This window comes from Lissotriton vulgaris, chromosome 3_1 (assembly GCF_964263255.1).
Source record: "Lissotriton vulgaris chromosome 3_1, aLisVul1.2, whole genome shotgun sequence".
Taxonomy (NCBI): domain Eukaryota; kingdom Metazoa; phylum Chordata; class Amphibia; order Caudata; family Salamandridae; genus Lissotriton; species Lissotriton vulgaris.
In genome coordinates this window covers 1,670,738,043-1,670,757,545 of record NC_141689.1, presented here as the reverse complement: position 1 = coordinate 1,670,757,545, position 19,503 = coordinate 1,670,738,043, and the positions used below count along the sequence as shown (strand labels likewise).

General features: G+C 43.1%; 1 protein-coding gene across 13 annotated transcripts in view; it reads left to right on the top strand.

The window, feature by feature from the left end:
* Positions 1-19,503, top strand: part of CAMK2D (calcium/calmodulin dependent protein kinase II delta) — an 806,647-nt gene that overhangs the window by 265,024 nt on the left and 522,120 nt on the right. For all 13 annotated transcript variants that reach the window (XM_086962149.1, XM_086962142.1, XM_086962138.1 and 10 more), the window contains exon 3: positions 77-136. In XM_086962149.1, coding sequence (XP_086818275.1) covers positions 77-136 — 60 coding nt within the window. The remainder of the gene's footprint in view (positions 1-76; positions 137-19,503) is intronic.

Below are 19,503 nucleotides of genomic sequence, written 5' to 3'. Positions count from 1 at the left end.
ACACTGCATTCTTCTTTTTAAGATTTGGTATACACTTAACCAATCTTGTTCACTAAAAATTGTTTTTTGTCTGCAGATCACCAGAAATTGGAAAGAGAAGCCCGAATTTGTCGCCTTCTGAAGCATCCTAATATCGGTAATTTTAAAAATAAGTCTTAATTCATTGTTACTGCGGTTCATAGCAAGACCATTTGTGATGTTTACTGACTAACTGCTATGATTGTTATTTGATCCATATTAATGACATGACATTCGGCGTATGGAGCTAGCTATGTTTTCTGCCTCAAAAAATGCTTTTATGTTGCATTTTAGTTACATTTTGGGTAATCTGAGCAGAGAGGCTAGGAAATAATGTCCACAGAGACTAACTTCCTCAAATATATATAGTTGAGACTGGCGATATTGTATTCACACCTCATTTTGTTATGGTGGTGAAGGAAGTGCTTTCACCTTAATTTACAGGGAGGAAATACAGTAGTGCTTACTTTTACAAAATACTTCGTGATTTTTTGTGACATGAGTGGCGTAAGTTTAGAAAGCAATGCAAAACTCCAAGAGAATTTAAGGTAATTTAAATTGAAAGCATGCATGCGGGTTGTAACTTTGGCTTCCATTTACAATGTAGAAGTTGTTACGGAGATCAGAGTGAGACCATAAAAAAAAATTGAAGGGAGAGATTCTGTTTTATAGGTATTATACTTCAATAGTTGCAACTTTTCCTATTTATATGACGGGTTTTTGAATAACTGCACCTAGGTCCAAATTAAAATCCCTCCATTCACCTCCCTGACCTCCGCAAGACCTGGCGGCATAATGCCTGAGGGTCCGGATCGGATAAAAGGAACTTGGAAATATCCAAGCAGCATATCCACCCATCAATTATCCTCAGTAGGCAAGCACATGTCCTATTAGTTACTCCTAAAAGAACACAGCAGCAGGTGGGGATAACTGAGGGAGCGAACCCGTGCTTTTTATCTCACTGTAACCTTAAGGGTTCACAAGGAGGGAAGGAGCCAACACTGAAGTGCAATATAACTGATTTATTGGGTGGTTCTACAAAGTCAATGAACGACCTAATTTCAAATTGTGTCCATAGGGCAAAAGGTTCTTGCGGGAAGGGGGGGGCGGGGGGGGGGGGGGTGGCTTCCGTTCTTGGGCTGGCGTAGTCCTCCTCTTCGGCCCGTCTCGCTCGAATCTGGTATAGCCACGCGTCTTCCTGCGTTTGGCTGGGCGATTTGTGGAGACGTTGGCCTCCTGGCTTCTCCTGTGAGGACGCCTCCGGTTCGTTCTCTCGGTCCAGCAGACGGATACCGGTTTCCCCGACTTAAGCTTGGGCCATCGCTCCAGGGGCGGATCTCACTCCTCCAGTGTCCTCCACGTCCAGTCCTCCAAGGTGGGTGGTTTCTCTTCGGCTTCCCGGCTCCAACTCACGCCGCACCAGCCACAACTCTGCGTCTTTCGGGTCCCCCTATGTCCTCCCTGTACCCGACTCCGATTGGCTTGTGGACTCCTCCATCATAGGGGTGGAGTTCCAGTCCGGGAAGTCCAGGCAGTCCTTAAAGGGCCCGGACCAGTCCTGAAAGCGAGATTGAGAGTCCGTTACGGGGCATGTCTTGACCCTGTGACACTCACTCTGTGTAATATACCATAGTTTAGTGTACACCAGGCAAATGGGAGGCGCTCCCACAAAAAAAAAAAAGCATGACCAGTTGATGGCAGTGTAATGCAAAGACTACACAGATCTTTTTCTAGATCTCATGACCTCGTATTTTGCATCAACAGGTCATATCAAATTTGGATGTTAGCTTGGATCGTTCCCATTCACAACTTTCGCTAGGTTATATTCTTGATGTTTTGGAAAAAAATTGCACTTTTCAGCATTGAAAGGGCTTATTGATGAATCATATTGTTTGTGAGTCTTTAAGGATCAGAGACTTGAACATAATCACAATTTAATCTAAAGGAATCCACATCGGAAATCCAGACGAACATCCACACTGCATAATTCATACATAAAGGTTTGTTTAAATTTAAAAATTACAGAAGGCAAAAACATATTAGTCAATCAGTTCAAAATTCTCATAAATGCAGATGTAAAAATATCATTGGTAGTGAAAACTAAGCAGCAATGTAATCAAAGTCAGAACTGGTTATGTTCTAGTGCAAGGTAAATACTGTGCTGATCTGTCAGGATCAATGCAACTAAGGGATTTTAGCCACCTACGATTGCACTCGGGTCTGCTATAGGGACCTTACGAGTCCTGGGTGCACACAATACCTTTTGCTGACAAGATCATCAGTTTCTGGTTCCGGGACCCCTGTTGGGTTCCACTCTGTGTCCTAGTTTCTCTGGCAGCGTGTGGAGAAAGGAAGGTGGGGCTCAGGTGCGACGCGTTGCTCTTGATCCAGACTCCACTGACGTAGGCATTGCTCTGACAATGCTTAGGGACACTCTGCTTCTTCGCCGGGCTCTGCCGGCACTCTTTTTTCCTTTACAACTCCGTCCCTTTCTTTCCCAGCGTGCAGCCCCCCAATCCTCGAGGCTCCTTCTTCTTTCCACCTCCCCTGGTCGCAACCTGCTCCTGCACTATCACAGTGCCCACCATGTGGTGTCTTGTTTGTTCAGACTCCACAGGTTAGTGCCCATCTTCGCCCCTACATCACTTTAAATGCATTTTCTCTTAATTCTCTGAGCCTAGGCAACATTATTTGCTATTGTGGTTCTTGCAACCTCTCTGCACTACACTACCTCAAGTGGCCATTGGCTGCCTGCTCCTAGCCTTTTCTATCCTCTCTGATTGGCTCATCTCCTTGCCCTTATGGCTTCTATGCTGTCACCTTTAAGACCTTATAAATCTCCCTCTACGGTCCACCTTTAAATTGTACTATCACTTTCCCCATACAGCACTGTTGCCTCCAATAAATTGTAACCTGGTCCTGATGATGGCCTACAACTGTTTAACGGCCGAAATGCCTTCAACATCTACGGCGTAATTAACAATGCCTCTCTCATGACTGCCCAAGAAAACTTACTCTGTTCTTAATGTATCAAATGTATGGGCACCTTAAGAGTACACTGTATGTATTAAGTCTTGTTTTTGCGCCTTTCCCCACTGTATATCCCCCTTCATGTGTCCACCGCGGCATTCACCTACTCATGAGCCCTTGTGCAGAGCGTAGTACAGGTTACATGACATTTAATGTAACGCAGAGTGTTTATGATTGTTATTTTGATTGTATAACTAAATTTATGTAAAAAGCATTTCCTCAATCAATGTCTCCTGGTTCCTTGTCTCCCTGGTCCCCTTATTCCTTGTTTGTTGCAATTTATAGTGCTTTCTTGTAAATTGTCTACTAAACAAAACCCTTTTGAGACACTGTTGTATGCTATACGCCACTCTTAATGAAGCACAGCTTCTGGGATCCACAGGGCACAGAGCTCAACTGCAGATTGGGGCATGCACTGGTCTTGGTTCATGGCGCGCCATGCTCCCCTGGCAGTGTTCATAGGAGTCACTGCCTTTTGGAAGTGTCAAGCGCCGATTTTTGCAGGGCTCAGCTGCTGAACTCATGGATAGCAGAGTCTGGTAGCCGTGTAGATGAAAATGAAGTCTTTGATGGCCCTGAGACTTTGTTAACAGGTGGTAAGCGAACAAGCCCTTGAAGGTGCTTAAGCTTCTTTTAGAGGTTGTAGAAATATGGTTCTGTCCTTCTAATTGCCCAGGCAAGAGGCAGCAGGCCAACCCAGCAACGCAAGTAGCAAAGTGGCAGTCCCTCCTACAGCACAGCTCCTCTTCCTGGCAGATTCAACTCTGGTCCCAAAGGCGAACTGAGTACATGATGTCAGAGGACCAGTAATTATACCCAGTACTTATACCCATGTTAGCCTTTGAAGTATGGGGGACTTTAAAGAAAGGCCTTTGTGGGGCACAAGACCCTGCCCTGCTCCAGACTTCAAATCCAGGGGACCCGCACCGAGTCCCTACTGGAACACAGGCACCTCAGCCTAAGTAATTTCGACGAGTAGAACTCCAAAACAATACAAAAAAATACCAGCACAAGTATTCATCAAACAAATGCACAAATTATTACATATTTTATTTAATTGACAAATATAAAATATCGAAATTGTAATGGAATTAATAAACTGAGGATACCCATCATTCACAGGGTATTCTTTTTGAAGCACTTGTAATGGCTGCTCCCACAAATCAATCTGAGGATGCCAACTTAAGTTTTAGCCTCTAATTTCAATTCTTTCACATTTACAGAATGGTTTAAAAGTTTAAATTTTCCATTTTGTTATTTATATACACTTTATTAATTTGTTAATATTATTTCATTTTCTAAGCAGTTGCTGATCCCCCTGAGTGGGCCTCATGGACCGCAGTGGTCTCCAGACCATAGTTTACGAACCACTGGTCTAGGGTGCTGCAAACCCTATTAATTAGCTAGACCTTTGGGTGGTCATTTTTAAAGGGAGAGTGTTGCTCCTTGTAGAGGGCAGCAGGGCTGTTAATGTAGTCTCACTGTGAATGTTCTAAATTAGTTATCGGAGCTTTTTAAGGATAATAGATTGGCTAGATTAAACACTGGTGTTCAAGGTATCCCAGAACGTATGGGGTGAAGTATTCAGGGAATTCTGCCCCGTGATTTTCAAGGTTCAGTCTGGGTTGCGCTGAAAGCCACCCTAAGCATGTTCTCAGATTGTGATCCAGGATGCAGAGAGAGTGAATACGTACTTATTTTCGGGGCAATCTCCACATAGGATTCTTAGACGTGCAGAGAATTGTAATGTGATTCTTTCCTCCACTAGGAGCACTTGGAGCGCTTTCAGACCAAGAAATCTGTAGCCGGATATCTTTTTAGCTAAGATTCATCCAGTCAGCTCACTTAGTTCTCATGCATTTCCAGCTTTAATATTTATTGTTGTCATGGCTTTGACATAGATTTCCAGTACACCATCTGTGAGGCGGTCAAAGTTATGGTGAGCTGTACATGGTGGTTCAATTATGAGCAAGCAGAGCCTTCTCAACAGTATGAGGGGATGGTACTTTGGAAAACTGCAACAAGTTGTTGCAAGAAGGATGGATCTCAGCAGGCTTCCAGATCTTTCCGTTTATTTGTGAGTCCTTTTCCCCAGTACCTGAAAGGCCTGTGAAATGTTGACTACCCTTAGTGGGGGAACACATTTAGCATTAGTTTGGCGTTTGTGCCATTCAAGTGCAGGCTGCCCTACTTTAATTATTTGTAGATGTGGTTTAGTAAGAACCTGATCTGGAGTAACTTATCTTGAGAATTTATTTTAAATTGGCAAATGTTGACACTTAAAAAGAATAGCACAAGAATTGAGCCCTCAGCAATGCCACAGTTTGTTTTCTACCTGATGAAGTGTATGGTCCCATTGTGAATTTCCGGGGACTGATTTATTGAAAGTCATTTATCACACTCTAAGCATGTATCTGTAAATCTGATAACATGGGATGGCGTTTTATGGTCCTCCATATTCTATCCAACTGACGGGTCAAAAAACTTTATGGTGACTAGGGAGATTGTGTTGCTGTGAAGTTTGAAGCCTGAATAATAGTTGTGTAGACTATTCTGTGTCTCTGCTAGTTCTTGGGGGTGCACAGCAAATACAATTAGGGAACTATCATCCCAGATTCTAAGTTCCTGCTCCGCTGTTGGGTTTTTCATGACCAAGAAGATTGCAGAACCATTTTGTATTTGTTACCCGTGTGAACCATTTAACTCCCAAATACCCATTCATGATTCTCACCCATCAGAAATACAATCATAATTACTCTACTGACCACACATCTCTACCAAATGACTCTGACCGTCGTCTTCGATGGAACTATTGCAAACATTGCATAAATATCATCCCTGGACTTCTAGAAAGTGGCATGATGTCATATAAATATTTCAATTGTGTGCTGTGAAAATTCAGAGAAAAACAATAAGTGGTGTTATTACGGTGTGCCATAGGTTTTCATTACCCACACCTTAATACATTTACGTATTTGTTTATTTACTTTAACATATTGTTATGACTTTTGTGCCTGTTACTTTAACATTAGAGCCTTGGAAATGGCATTTCTTGGTGAGTGTTCAAGACTGTTGGTCAGTCACTGACAGAAGCCTGGGGTGAACACCAATCGACTCTGTATGCTGTCCTTTAATCTATGGATCAAACTCTTTATTCTACTCTTCTTGGAATCATTGTGACAACATGTATTTGTATAGTGCTGATCACCGAAGTATAGGCGCGCTTTACATAATAACATAATAGTGACTTGAAAGTCCTAATATAAATCAGAACGGGGAAGGGGAGAAGCTAAGAGGAGAACAGCATAATAGAAATGGGAGGTGGATTGGAAGCAAGATTTGAGACTAAATGGATAGGAGGAGGGAGTTAAGATGGCAAATAAGTAAAATAGTAAGAAGTTGAGGGAGCCTCAGAATTATGATGAGGGTATGGTTGAGAATATTTGGAAGAAGGGAACACAATGGGAGGCAGGTGGAAGGAGAAGGAATAACTTGAGGAGAAGAGCGGGGAGGTAAATATCTCAGAGTGGAGTAGAGGGCAAGGAAGAAGAGGTGGAAGTGGGTAATAGAGGGAGAGAGATTTGGGAGTTGGAACAGAAGTGGGTGCGGTGGAGGATGGAGTAACGAGGTAAGGACTGGAGAGGAACAGAATAGAGAAAGTAGGTGTAGGGGAATTTTGAAGTGTGAAATATGAGGGAGTGAAGCAGGTAAGGAAGTTAAAGTTGGATTGGTAGGGGTATAGCATAGGGAGGTACCGAAGGAAGGCATAAGATCATGGAGCAGAGGAAGTGATGCATGGGGATGCAGGAAGCAGGGCAAGGAGGAGTGTGGAAGGTAGGGGTAAGAAATTGCTGGGACTGGAACCAGGGGAGAGGAGGAGAACCACAGTGTCCCAGGGGTGGGCATCCCAGGACAGCGTAGATTATCGCACCTCTGGGTATGAGATCGATGGGATGCAGGTACTGAGAGGGTGATGCATGCCACACTTTCCTTCTATGACATTTGCCCTGGGAGATGGGATCCCCTTGGGACCACAGCTTGTATTTCTTTTTTTTTTTTACATTTATTTTGGCCCCACGGTGGAGGGGGCCCCACATGGTCTAGGCAGGCAGAGTATCCCTACTCTTCTGACTTAGTTTAAAAAAAAAAAAAATCAGGACGGGGTACTAAGTCTCAAAGTCCTGTAATGGTTTCCTGCAACATTTGTCTTCAAGTTGCAGGATGCCAATCAAAGCGTGATCCCCAAGGAAGCATGTCTCCCATGAATGAAATGGCCCATGGGGGGGGGGGGAAAGCCCTTTGGGCCAATCAGAATGCTTTATTTTTCAAAACTGGATTCGAGGAACTGACACGAGATACCCTACATCCCATTCATGCAGATATATATAAATATTTTTGAGACTTAATATCTCAAAGCTACTGAACAGATTTACACCAAATGCTCACTTTCTGGACCAAGATGTACTTTCCTGTTGATTATGTTGTAATTCTGTACAGCAGTTTTTGCTGTAGTGCTGTTAAAAACAATTATTGCTGTTGTCCATGTCTTTTAGCCATGTGAACAAACATTTTCATGTCAAATGTACACTTTTTAATTTTGGTATACATGTAGTAATTCAACCAAACAAAAGCTTCTAATTTAGTAGGCTGGAATGCAAACTATACTGCACCTAATTATAGGACCTAAACAGAAGGACCCAACTATAACGTCACTTTAACCTTTTTTTTTTTTTAGTAAACCTAATAATCTTATAAATGTATACATATAATATCGTGATTTTTTTTGTTGATAAATGTAACACGGCAACAACAGTATATGAATGTTATTTATGTGGTGTACGCTCAAACTACTTTTTCAATACACCAGATTGCAATTTAAGAAAGCCAGTGATTACATAATTTCCCCAGAATCACTTGTTTGGTCATCTGTCTAAGCTGGGGCTAGAGCCTAGATTCCTAGACTTCCAAATCAGCAGCTCAACTACGAGGCATAAGTGATTATATCTGGAACCTTGGACAGGTAAACATTTTATGATGTCTTGCAGCTAATTAAGAAACTTTCTTCAAACTTTTATATAATCCAGTTTTTATTTTCTATGCTTGCTAGAGTGTCCTTGCAAATATTGTAATATCCACTGCCTTAACTACCTTTTGAAAACAAGAAGTAGCAGAAACTGACAAAAAGGCAACATATTCATTTTTATGACAAAAAAAGAACCAAAACAAGCACTGTTCCACACAACGGCACGAGTTACACAAAAATAGGCGGACACAGATTATTTAGCAAGACCTAGAAATGTAAATATTAACCTTTGAAGCAGCAGAGTTAGTGAAGAGGTCTTTAACAAAGAAAAAAGTAGACAAAAAAACATTTCCTAAAATGGCTGCTGTGTGGGGATATTAGTAATTGGTCCATGCTTTTGGAGAGGGCTAAAGACAGGAAGAGGCATGACATGCATGCCATGGACAAATGAGGAGGAAGACTAATGGAGCAACAATGGAGCCAGCAAATGGTAAGCCCATGCCAGGCTGAAGCACACAAAGTAGATTAAACATTTCTCTTTTCAGAGTCAGCGCATGCACTGTCTGGAGATGAGACGTAAAACAGGCATTTCCTATGGAAACACTGACCTAACTAAAACTAACAATTAGCAACCGCCATTGGGAAATGCATATTAGAAAAGATGGATAGATAGATAGATAGATGGATAGATTCATAGTACACTGGCGGTATGCAGGAAAGGTGTTTCTATTTATTATTATTTTTTTTTTACCTTAAGTGAAAAAGGTCACAGGTCTTTAAAGCTGGGACATTATATATTCGTTTGATGTTGGGACTACAGAGAGAAACATGAATGCTTGCAGATCACAAGCTCGTTAGCTTGCATGTCAGCATGAGTGAGCTTAAGTGACATGGGTATAAATAGATAAGTGCTCCTTCTTGCGCTCCAACCTGAAACACAAATTAAATAAAACATTTCTTCTAAAATGTGCTTAGTGAATGTGTGAAGCATTAGACATAGAGAAGAACTTGGCAGGTTTTCCGTGCAGGTGTACAGGTCTAATTTGCATCTGATTACATCATGCTTCACGTTTGAAATTAAGGAAGGGCTTTCTGTAAACGCATAGGGCCTCTGTGCTGCAGTAGATCGGGGAGCAGCCAGGCTCACAACTGAGTGGTACTTTAAAACCATACACAACCACATGAAATGGCTGAAAAGCCGGGCAGTTTGGAGAGGGAAGGGGGTTGTTTAGGTGCATGAGCTACCTGAGGTGGACTTGTCTTTTATACAAGATTAAAAAATGTTGAATTGCAAGGTCTAACCATGAACTCTACTCCGAAGACCCCATGGTAGCAAATAAAAAGACCTTGCTAGAAAAAATGAAAAGTAACATTTCTCCCTTATTCTGCCATCTAATTACTATTGAGGAGTTTATCGAGGAGCATTGGGTGCAGGCCAGACTTTGAAGTAGGATTACAATTGGGGATGGGGGGGGCACCTGGTTCGGTATACCTCCCCGGAAAATGTGGGCGATTGGTGCAGTCTAAAGAAAAGACGTCGCCAATGGACTATTTTGGTAGGGATAGGGTTACATATGGAGCTATATTTGTGCTACCAGCCACCATTTTAAGGGCATCTGTACAGTGGCTGGTAGTGTTTGTCAGGAGGAAGAGTTTTTTCACAGCCCTCCAACACCAAGGATGGTTTTTGAAGCAGAAGGTCTGTTTTGGGATGGGGGCTGCGATTTCCTTAAGTGATGTAGGATATATTTTGGGGAACTGGTGCATATGATGGTTCAGCATTTGGTTATTGCTGGGAGCAGATGCTTTTAGACTTTTGATGAGAGGTTTCAGTTCTTTCAAGTGGTTGGAATTGTTGTGGTTTCTTGCAAATGCAGGAAGCTAAAGATTTTGAGTGGGAAGAAGCAAAGTTGTTTTTTAAATTATGACCATCAATCAGAGCATTTGTAAAGCGCACTACTCACCCGTGAGGGTCTCAAGGTGCTGGGGGGAGGGGGATGATGCTACTGCTCGAATTGCCAGGTCTTGAGTAGTCTTCTGAAGGCTAGCATGTCCTGGGTCTGCCCTAGGAGGATGGGGACGGTGTTCCAGGTCTTGGTGGCGAGGCGGGAGAACCATCTGCCACTGAAGGTCGCTCTTCGGATGTGTGGGATGGTGGCGAGGGCGAGGTCAGCGGAGCGGAGCTGGCGGTTGGGGGTGTAGAAGGTGAGTAGTCTGAGGTATGCTGGTCCGGTATTGTGGAGTGCATTGTGTGCGTGGATGAGGAGCTTGAAGGTGATCCTCTTGTTGACGGGGAGCCATTTGAAGTGTTGTGCAGAAAATGAGGGTCAAATCAAGGAGAAGTGTGGGGAGTATATTTGGTGGTGAAGGAGAAGTGGCAGGATATTTTTCACTATAACGAGGCTCTTAGTTTTGTAAGGCAGTATTGCCTAGGGTTGGGTAATGTTTTGGTGGGATGTACCATGTTACTCCGCATACTTTTACTCCGCATACCGTTACAACGCGGTATTTACAACGCATACCATTACAACGCATAGCGCTTTGGGGTGCTGGATAGTGGTAAGTATAATTTACTATTCTAACTCCAGTCCCCGTGGACCCTAGGGAAGGTGTTGGATAGTAAATTATACTTATTCCCTATCCTAGAGCGCCCCCCAGCGCAATGCGTTGTAATGGTATGCGGAGTAAAAGTCGCGTTGTAATAGTAGTGCGGAGTAAAAGATGCGTTGTAACGGGTGTATACCGTTTTGGTGATGCGCATCTACATTAGTAGAGCAGCCTTTATCAACACTGCAAGTGGTCAGTAGTACTTTTTGCAGCATATCGCCCAAAATAGCAGAATTAACATAGCACTACACTTTTAGCGCAAACCAACTAACCCACGGCCTCAGATATTGCTTTTCAACTTTACCTTAAAAATAAAAAAAATAAATCCAACTCAAAAGTAAAATAAAATGGCCCTTTCCTTGTAATCTTCTAGTAAAAAAAAAAGGTTACGGTTGTTCTTTTGGGATATGGGAGATGCTGCTTTTGTATCATCTGGCCTGTCTGGTCATTCTTAGATCTGACTAGACAGCACAGCGTTGCCAGATTATATGTGAACAACATAAGAGTTTTCAGAGTAGTAATGAGAGGGGCTTAAGCAATGTGTGTGTATATATATATATATATATATATATATATATATATATATATATATATATATATATACGTGTGTTTGTTATTAATCTGTGTTAAATATTGACTGTGGATGATGAGCGTACAATTTCATTGACATAGTCAAATCTATATTATAATATTGCTAAAAAAGTATATGGCAAATAAACAAAGTAAATAAGGTTTGTGTTGGATCTGAATTTCAATGTTGACTTCCTTGGCAAGAAGAATCTTACCTTTTTGTACTTGTGTGTTATTAGTATAATAGACGATTGGGTTTCATCTGGTTTTCTAGTGTTTTCATGAGTTTATATTGTAACCTACTGAGGACAAAATATCAGCCAGTTTTTCAGTTTTGAGCTCAGGAAAAGTGTGTGTCGTGGTGAGTCACTTGTTTTGACTGCTGCGAGGCTGGTGGCCTTTTTCAGTCTCCACAAAACGAAACTTTCCTTATTAGTGAGCTGCATTCAGTTCATTTTATGAGTGAACTACATTTTCCATGACAAAGTATGAGGGCTGGTTATTTTGCATGTTCCTGAATTCTGCATTATGTATTTAAATCATCAGTGTTATCTACTCACCAGGGGCCGTAAATAAAACTGGTGAAGTAACATGCAACTTATAATGGGATGTGGGTTAAGTATGTGTGTGTGGAGTTGGTACGCTGTTGCTCCATGCCCTCAACATGATATAAAAAATCCAACTGCACGTAATTCCCACTTAAGTTAGCACAGAATTACCCCATGTTATCAGTACAGAAAAATAGATCCAACTGTCAATTTTATATACCCCCCTATGCGATTTGTGCGTACGCTGGATGGACACCTGGACAAAAGCAAAATAGGAACTAGCCCCTCTGCACGACAACAAGGTTCCCATATCAACACATCACTATTATGCAGGGCACAAGTCCTAAAAATAGAAGTGGGGGGACGCTGTCACCGGAAGTGACGTCACGACAGGAAGTGACGTCATTTAAGGTGGCTCCGATCTCGTCCCAGAGAGGCCAAAGAGTGAAGTCCAGCTCTTTGGCAGGGGGGGGGACTGCGTCCCCCCAGTAAAATAAGTTGGGGGATGCCGCCCACCCACGTGGTACCCCGACTCGAGCCCTGCTATTATGCTACGTGGCTTGGGCTACTGTACCTAGGCAGAGGATTTGGCTTCTAAAATGTAGAGGGTACCCCAAAAACATAAGAAGATGGAGGAGAGATGACTTAACAAAGATACTTAACATAATTCCTGTAGAAATGGAAAATGTTAATGCGCCAAAATGCTTTGTTTATCTGGCTGTATACAATGTCTGCAACTGTTAGTTCTTACCGTTTACTTTTCCGTTGTCATGTTAAAATAAAGATTTGACAATTTATATTTGCATATTTTACACTACCTAAATTTCACTATGCTGCAGTGTTTTTGTTGCCTTATACAACAAGGCTACAGTAATGCACTTTTTTTCCAGGTTTCCACAATGCTACCATAATACAAGAGCTGCATTTCAATATTAACTTGCAATCCGATGTGACACAAGCTGCATGTCTAGTGACCTACAGACATGCATAACGAGCTGCTTAGAAGCGTGCCCTGCCTCAGCTCTCCATTCTCAAAACGACTGCTAGCCTGGTGTTGTAGTTCTGTAATGACAAGCACATTGTGACAGGGCCTGTCTCACTGCAGCAGTCACCTGCTCATCTCACTGTGAACAGGGCTTATTATTTCTATAGTTATCAGCTGCTTCGTACAATGAACGGGGTGATTGGATGATAGTTGACCATTTTATACAATCTTGCTGTAATACATATTTATTACTATCATCCACACTGATTCAGCCATGGAAATAATAGCCACGTTTCCACTAAGTTGTAGAGTTGAAGGGGATTATTAATTTGTGAATATTTATTCTTCCCCTCGTAAAAACACACTGGTTAACTCTCTAAACAGTGAAAAAAACTATTTTCCAAAATCCATCACACAACAATAATATGATGACAATGTCTATTTTATGGGGAAGTGTCAGCACCTTGTCACAGTCCATTGGAGGTAGTAAAAAATGACTAATGTCCACTTTTATCCAGCTGCTGGAAAACTCACTAGTCACTGCTGCAGCTCTGGAGCAGAACTGAGAGACTGACCAGTTCTAAACTGCTTTGCATTCATTCAGGCAGAGCAATGTATGCTTTCATTTGCATTCATTCAGGCAGAGCAATGTATGCTTTCTTTAAGCAATATTTCCACGAAAGGTATCAGAAAATTGATTCTTTCACCACTGTACTATATATTTCTGACTACGTACAAATAACCAGGGTTTTAGTTCTCTTGTTGGGTTTCGGTTCCGATTAAAAAAAAATTAAAAAAAAAAAAAAAAATAATAAAAACCCTCATTCACTTACCAAGGCTCGATAGGCGGTATATCTTGGTTCTCCGCTTGTTGTTAGCAACATGACCGCATCATCGCTGGGTTTGATTATATGCTTCCTCCGCCAGGAGATAAACCACTGGTTAGTACAGTAGTGAATCAGAAATGAAATCGGAACCGGAACCGAACAAGAGAACTAAAACCCTGGTTACTCAGGACAAGTGATCCCCTCCCCCTTTCATTTTTGTATATTGTAACCAAGGAAGCTGAAAGGATCCCCTACTCCCCCCCCCCCCCCCGATAAGCAATACGTACAAATAACGTAATCATTGCTCTAGTAGTTCCCCATGCAGATATTTTAAATAATGATTCTATTCAAATCTTGGCCTGTTATTGAAAAATGCTGCTCTACCTGCATACCACTTTTAGACAATTGTTCACTGTGAGGGTGCATTATCCCCTGTGTGTGGCATTGAGCAGCTTTGTATATTCTGCACCCAGCCCTGTGGGCTTGCAAAGCATGGCTTAGCTAATGTATACAAATACTTTTCTATATGGCACAAGCATATTTTTGTGCCAAGTGTTACTGTATTTCGTGCTATAAAGGCCCAGTGAGCTTCTGATGGTGCTCCCTTAAGCCAAGCTAAATATTTTTGTCACATGTGGGTTATGTAAATACACACTGCAGCCCACATATGACATTTAATGTCCACACCATTTGTGTACTTCTTGCACCATGTATTATGTACTTGTACAAGAGTTAAATAGCCCAGTTAGATGAAGCTAATGCACAATGTCTCTCTAGGGGAAAATCACACACCCTCTGCCACTGTTTAACGCTGGCAAAGCACAGAATAAGACCGGACAATGGGATGGAGGTGGAAGGACCACATCAAACATAATATTGTTTATTGCATGTATTAATACACATTTGTGTTCTGTCTTCAGAAAAACCAATACATGTATTTATCCATAAACTGCGATGCTGTTATACTGCAGTGCAGCACATATTTAAGCAATGATCACAGTGCCACTTAAGGATTTCGGCCCAGAATGCAGGCTACCAAAAGTACAGCCTGTCTTCGGACATGCCAGAATCCAGGCTACCAAAAGAGGACAGCAGCCTGCCTCGGGCCACTGAAAATGGAAGCATCTGAGGGATTCCCAGAAGGAGACCACAGTCTCTAGTATTGGTAGTTTGAGACACTGTTGATTTCTCAATCTCTCATGCCTACTATCTGCGACCACTTAGCACCATCGGGTCTATTCTTATTCTCTCCAAATATGATCCCAAAACAACTTGCCTTTGAAGTGTTATGTCTCTCCTTCCCCCTAAAATTTCTTCTCGCAATATCATCCTTTCCAACTTCTCACTCACTCCTTCCCCAATATCACCTCTTGAGGTATTGTCCTTTTCCCAAACTTCTACCTTTTATTTCCCTTGACTTTGCTTTCGGTTTATTCTTCCTTTCTTTCAATAATTTTCTTCTGTTTATTTACTAACATTGCATTCCTTTCCTCAGCTGTCCTAGGTCATCATCTCTTCTTTCCTACTCCCCAACTCTCAATTCAATCCCCAGCAAGTCTTCTCTCTATTGATTAGCTCTGTTGGCTGCTATTTACCATGAACACAAGTGAGCCCTCTTTGCCTCTCACAAACATCTCTGGTATCCAGACTTTAAAGGCTCCCTTGTGCTCCAAAGACACTTTGGCTTGGGTGCCTACTGCATATACTTTGCAAACCGCGGTCTACTGAACAGATCGCTGCACCGTTCCATGATCAACGGACCTGGACGGTAGTCTTTTGTCTTCCCCACGGTAAGCTAGTTGACCCATGGAGCCCGCCTTTTCTCCTTCTTTCCTTACACTTGGCCCACCGGACTGCCAACCTTCTCCCTCCTCTCCCCCATTCCAGGTTCCTACACCGGGAGTCAGGCAGTGGATCGCTGGACCCTGCCTCGCCAAGAACTTGTCCTACTTCCACCCTCCTAGCCAGGATGGGGCTCCGTTCCTGTGCTTAATACCGTGAGTGTTACCCTGCGCATGTTCTCTTCCCACGAGATTTTCTCCATCTCCGCGTTCCAAGCATTACCCCTCGTTTCCTTTCTCGCTAGGTATTCAACCGGGAGTTGGGCAGTGGATCGCTGGACGCTGCATCCACATTCATCTAACTTATTCCCCAGTAATTAGACCAGTCCCAGAACAGAGATTCGTTCCAGGACTGTTGCATATAAGTTTTCCTTTGCGCCCGTTTCCTTTTCCTTTGTTCCTTTCAACCACCCGCCCACCTCTGATCATTCATTACGTTTCGACTCTCTCCAGGACTCTGGGAACGGCCGCCTCCTATAGTCTCCGGCCAACACACTTCGCCTCTACCAGATCCTACCTTCGTTCTCCCATGGCCGATCTGGCTCAGTCACTGTGCCAATACCCCGATGTAAGTGGCTTGTATATTCCCTTCGACCTCTTTTCAGCTACCCCCCTCTGTAATTATCGGTCCAATCTGAACGGAGATCGATTCCCCTCACCAGCATCTCTTTCTAGTGCAAATTCCCCCCGTTTGCTTTCCCCCAGTCCTTTTCGCCCCCACCTTCTTCTCTGCCCCACTCCCTCTCCTCTCCCCTTCCTCCCCATCCATCCACCCTTCCCTTTTTTCCCCTCCTTGCTGGCATCTCACAGCCCCCCTGGCCAATCGGGTATCACAACACCCTATGTGTACCTGCCTCTCCCATTAGCACCTCACCAACACACACCCCCCACTTGAGACTCCCGACATTCGGCGACTTGTTTAGAATCCATCCGACGCTGGATGGTGCCCCCTTACACTGCCTCATAACCCTTTTAAACACAACACCCCCGCTCCCCCCCTTCACTAAAGCCTGCAACACCCCCCGGTTTCCTCCTTCTTCCCCACCCAACCCCCCCACCCCCTTGGCGCCCGCAGCACGTAACCGACATCTCTCCCTATCCTATCCCTTCCTTCCCTTCCAGCATCTTCATCAATCGGCAACCCGGTCCTGATGAAGATCCTAAATCAATATGATCGAAACGCCGTCTACCCGCAATACAGCGCGACTCATGGCGCAGTTCTTACTCTAGTTCCTAAACCAATTGTAAACATCTATTCACCAAAGAGGAACCATTAACTCTGTATATATTGTGTTTTTCATTGTTCTCCTTTTGCGTCCTTCACTGTTTTCCACCCATATGTCACTTGTGCTGTCACTGTTCGTCTCACTATCACGTAACGCACACAGCCCCAATGGGTTGCCCACCGCATTAATTTGCTTCCAGTGCTGATATCTCAAACTGTTTGTCTGTTTTTTGCGTAAATATGTCTTTAAATATATGATCCTATATGCACTTCTAAATCAAATTAAAACTCCTAGTCTCTCTTTTTTCTATGTCCAGATCTTTTGTAATGTCTTGCACATACAAGCGTTTCTGTTACCAAAGTGAATCCAATTGAGATACTGTTGTTGTTTACACTACTGCATATGCTCGGCTGCTGAATGAGAAAACAAGCCAACTTTTACAATCATCAATCAAGTGCCTTCAGGACTTAAATTTCAGGCACACTGACCATCTGTGCCCTGGATACATGGAGGCACCTTGTACATATGAATAGTCATCTAGCATGGTCCCATAGCAAGTCATAAAGTCACACCCTCCTTCCACCCATGCAGGATCTGCAGCAATATTTAACAATTATTCTGGCAGCCCTGGCATAAGTAGTTGTCAGTTTGCCTTGCACTCTCTATTTTAGGTTGCAGCCTACTGTCTGGTTTGCTCAAGACATTGTGGGAGCTTTTAGAACGTTGACCTAGGAATGCATTCCGCCCATCGATTACCATTGGCTTTGTATTTTGTAACTCACATTTTCTGGCATTTCTGCCATTTTATTTGCTTTAGGCTCTTCAGGTTCAGTTTGTCCCTCCCAGTGCCTAAAGCGTGTTCACCATTTTCTTCCACAAACTCCCTTTCACCAAACAGGCCTTTACATCTTGTTCTTATCTGGTTACATTTGCTGTGCATTCAAAGAATGTGATCAACTATTAGGTGCTGTCTTCCGAGGGCTCCTGTTTACTTTTCTTTCTCTGACTTCAAAGTGAGAGGATTTATGTGACAATCTTGCTGGATACTGGGGGTCGGAAAGAGGTTTTTTTCTAGCACACTGCAACATTTAAATGAACTGTGTAAGTATTTCAGAATATGTCCGAATAAGGAACACAAATGAAGCAAAACGTTGTTATTTCTGAAGTGGTTTGGAAACAAATACTTTAATATAATAAAAAAAAGTAACTACACTAGGTAATTTCCACACATTTTTGTTTGTGCATTTTCTAGATTTATTAGAAATTCTGTATGTCTGTGCAAGTGTAATGGTCATTTCAATTGAAAATGTGCTGTCTGTAATGGCAGTGTGCTACCATATCAAACATACTCCATTCTACGCCACTGTGCTCTGCACCACTGCACTCTACTTTGCACCATTTCACTTTACACCACTGCACTCTGTACCATGTCACTGCATTCTATGCCACTTCACGCTTCGTCTGTCTACTCTACCTTGTACCACTCTACTCTAGGCCAATGAACTCTGCGCCAATCCAATCTGCACCACTGCACTTTACACTACTCCATTCTAGGCCACACCAATCTACTCTTCACAACTTCACTCAACACCACTGCCCTCTGCCTCACTGCACTCAATGCAGATAGACTCTACTCCAATCCACTTTACTCTGTACCACAACTCTATAGCCCTGCACTCTAGGCCAATCCATTGTACACCACTCTAATCTACACTGCACTACTGCACTCTGCCACTGCACCTTACACCACTTTACTCAGCACCATTGCACTCTGCGACACTGCACTCTCTGCCAATAGACTCTACGCCAATGCACTTTACTCTGTAACACACTCTAATCTACACTGCACAACTGCACTCTATGCTGCTGCACCCTACACCACTTTACTCTACGCCATTACACTCTATGCCACTCCACGCAACTGCAGTCTACCCTGCACCCTCCACTCTATGCCTCTTCACTGTACTGTGAAACAATGAACTTTACACTACTGCACTCTACGCCACTCAACTCCACGCTACTCCACTCTGCCACTGCACTCTGCTGTCTCCTCTTAACCACTGCACTCTATGCCAATGTACTCTACACAACTGCACTCTGTTACAGCACTCTGTGCCATTGCACTCTACTCTGCATCACTGTACTCTACTCTGCATCACTGTACTCTAAGCCTCTGCTTTCTAGGACGCTGCATTGTATGTAGCTGAATTCAGTGCCACTACACTCAATGCCACTATACTCTGCAACACACTATGCCAGTGCACTCTACACCAGTCCTCTCTACTCTATGCCACTCTTTGCGACTTCTCACTACACCTCTCCAATACACAACACTCTCTGCCACTCCACAACACTCTAATTTTCGCCATTCCATTCTACAAGACTCCAAGCATATCTCCTCCTTGCCACTAACATTTAGCCATGCTGAACAGCAGCCACTCTTGCGTAGGCGAGACCTATTGTCTTTACCAGTGCTTGTTATATAATATGGAGTTGTGCTACAGTGGAGCGTAAATGAACACGTAGAAGAACACTGAATATCTTCGAGTGTAACAGGGCCGCTGAGGTGAACGTGTGCTGGAGAGTTTCAGTTCTGCGACAGATTTGCGGCATCGAGGATTAGTGTCTTTCCAACAGCAGTAACCGAGCCCTCGCTTTTAATCAAAGCAGGAAATGATTGTGCAGTTGTAAAACAAAATTGTACATATATAGGATTGTTGATGGAAAGGCAGATTGCACTCCCTTGTTCTCAGCTGACTACTGAGGAGCGCATAATCCAGTCCATGATCACAAGACAGATCTTCTTCTGTAAATTGGTTTTTCCTTTC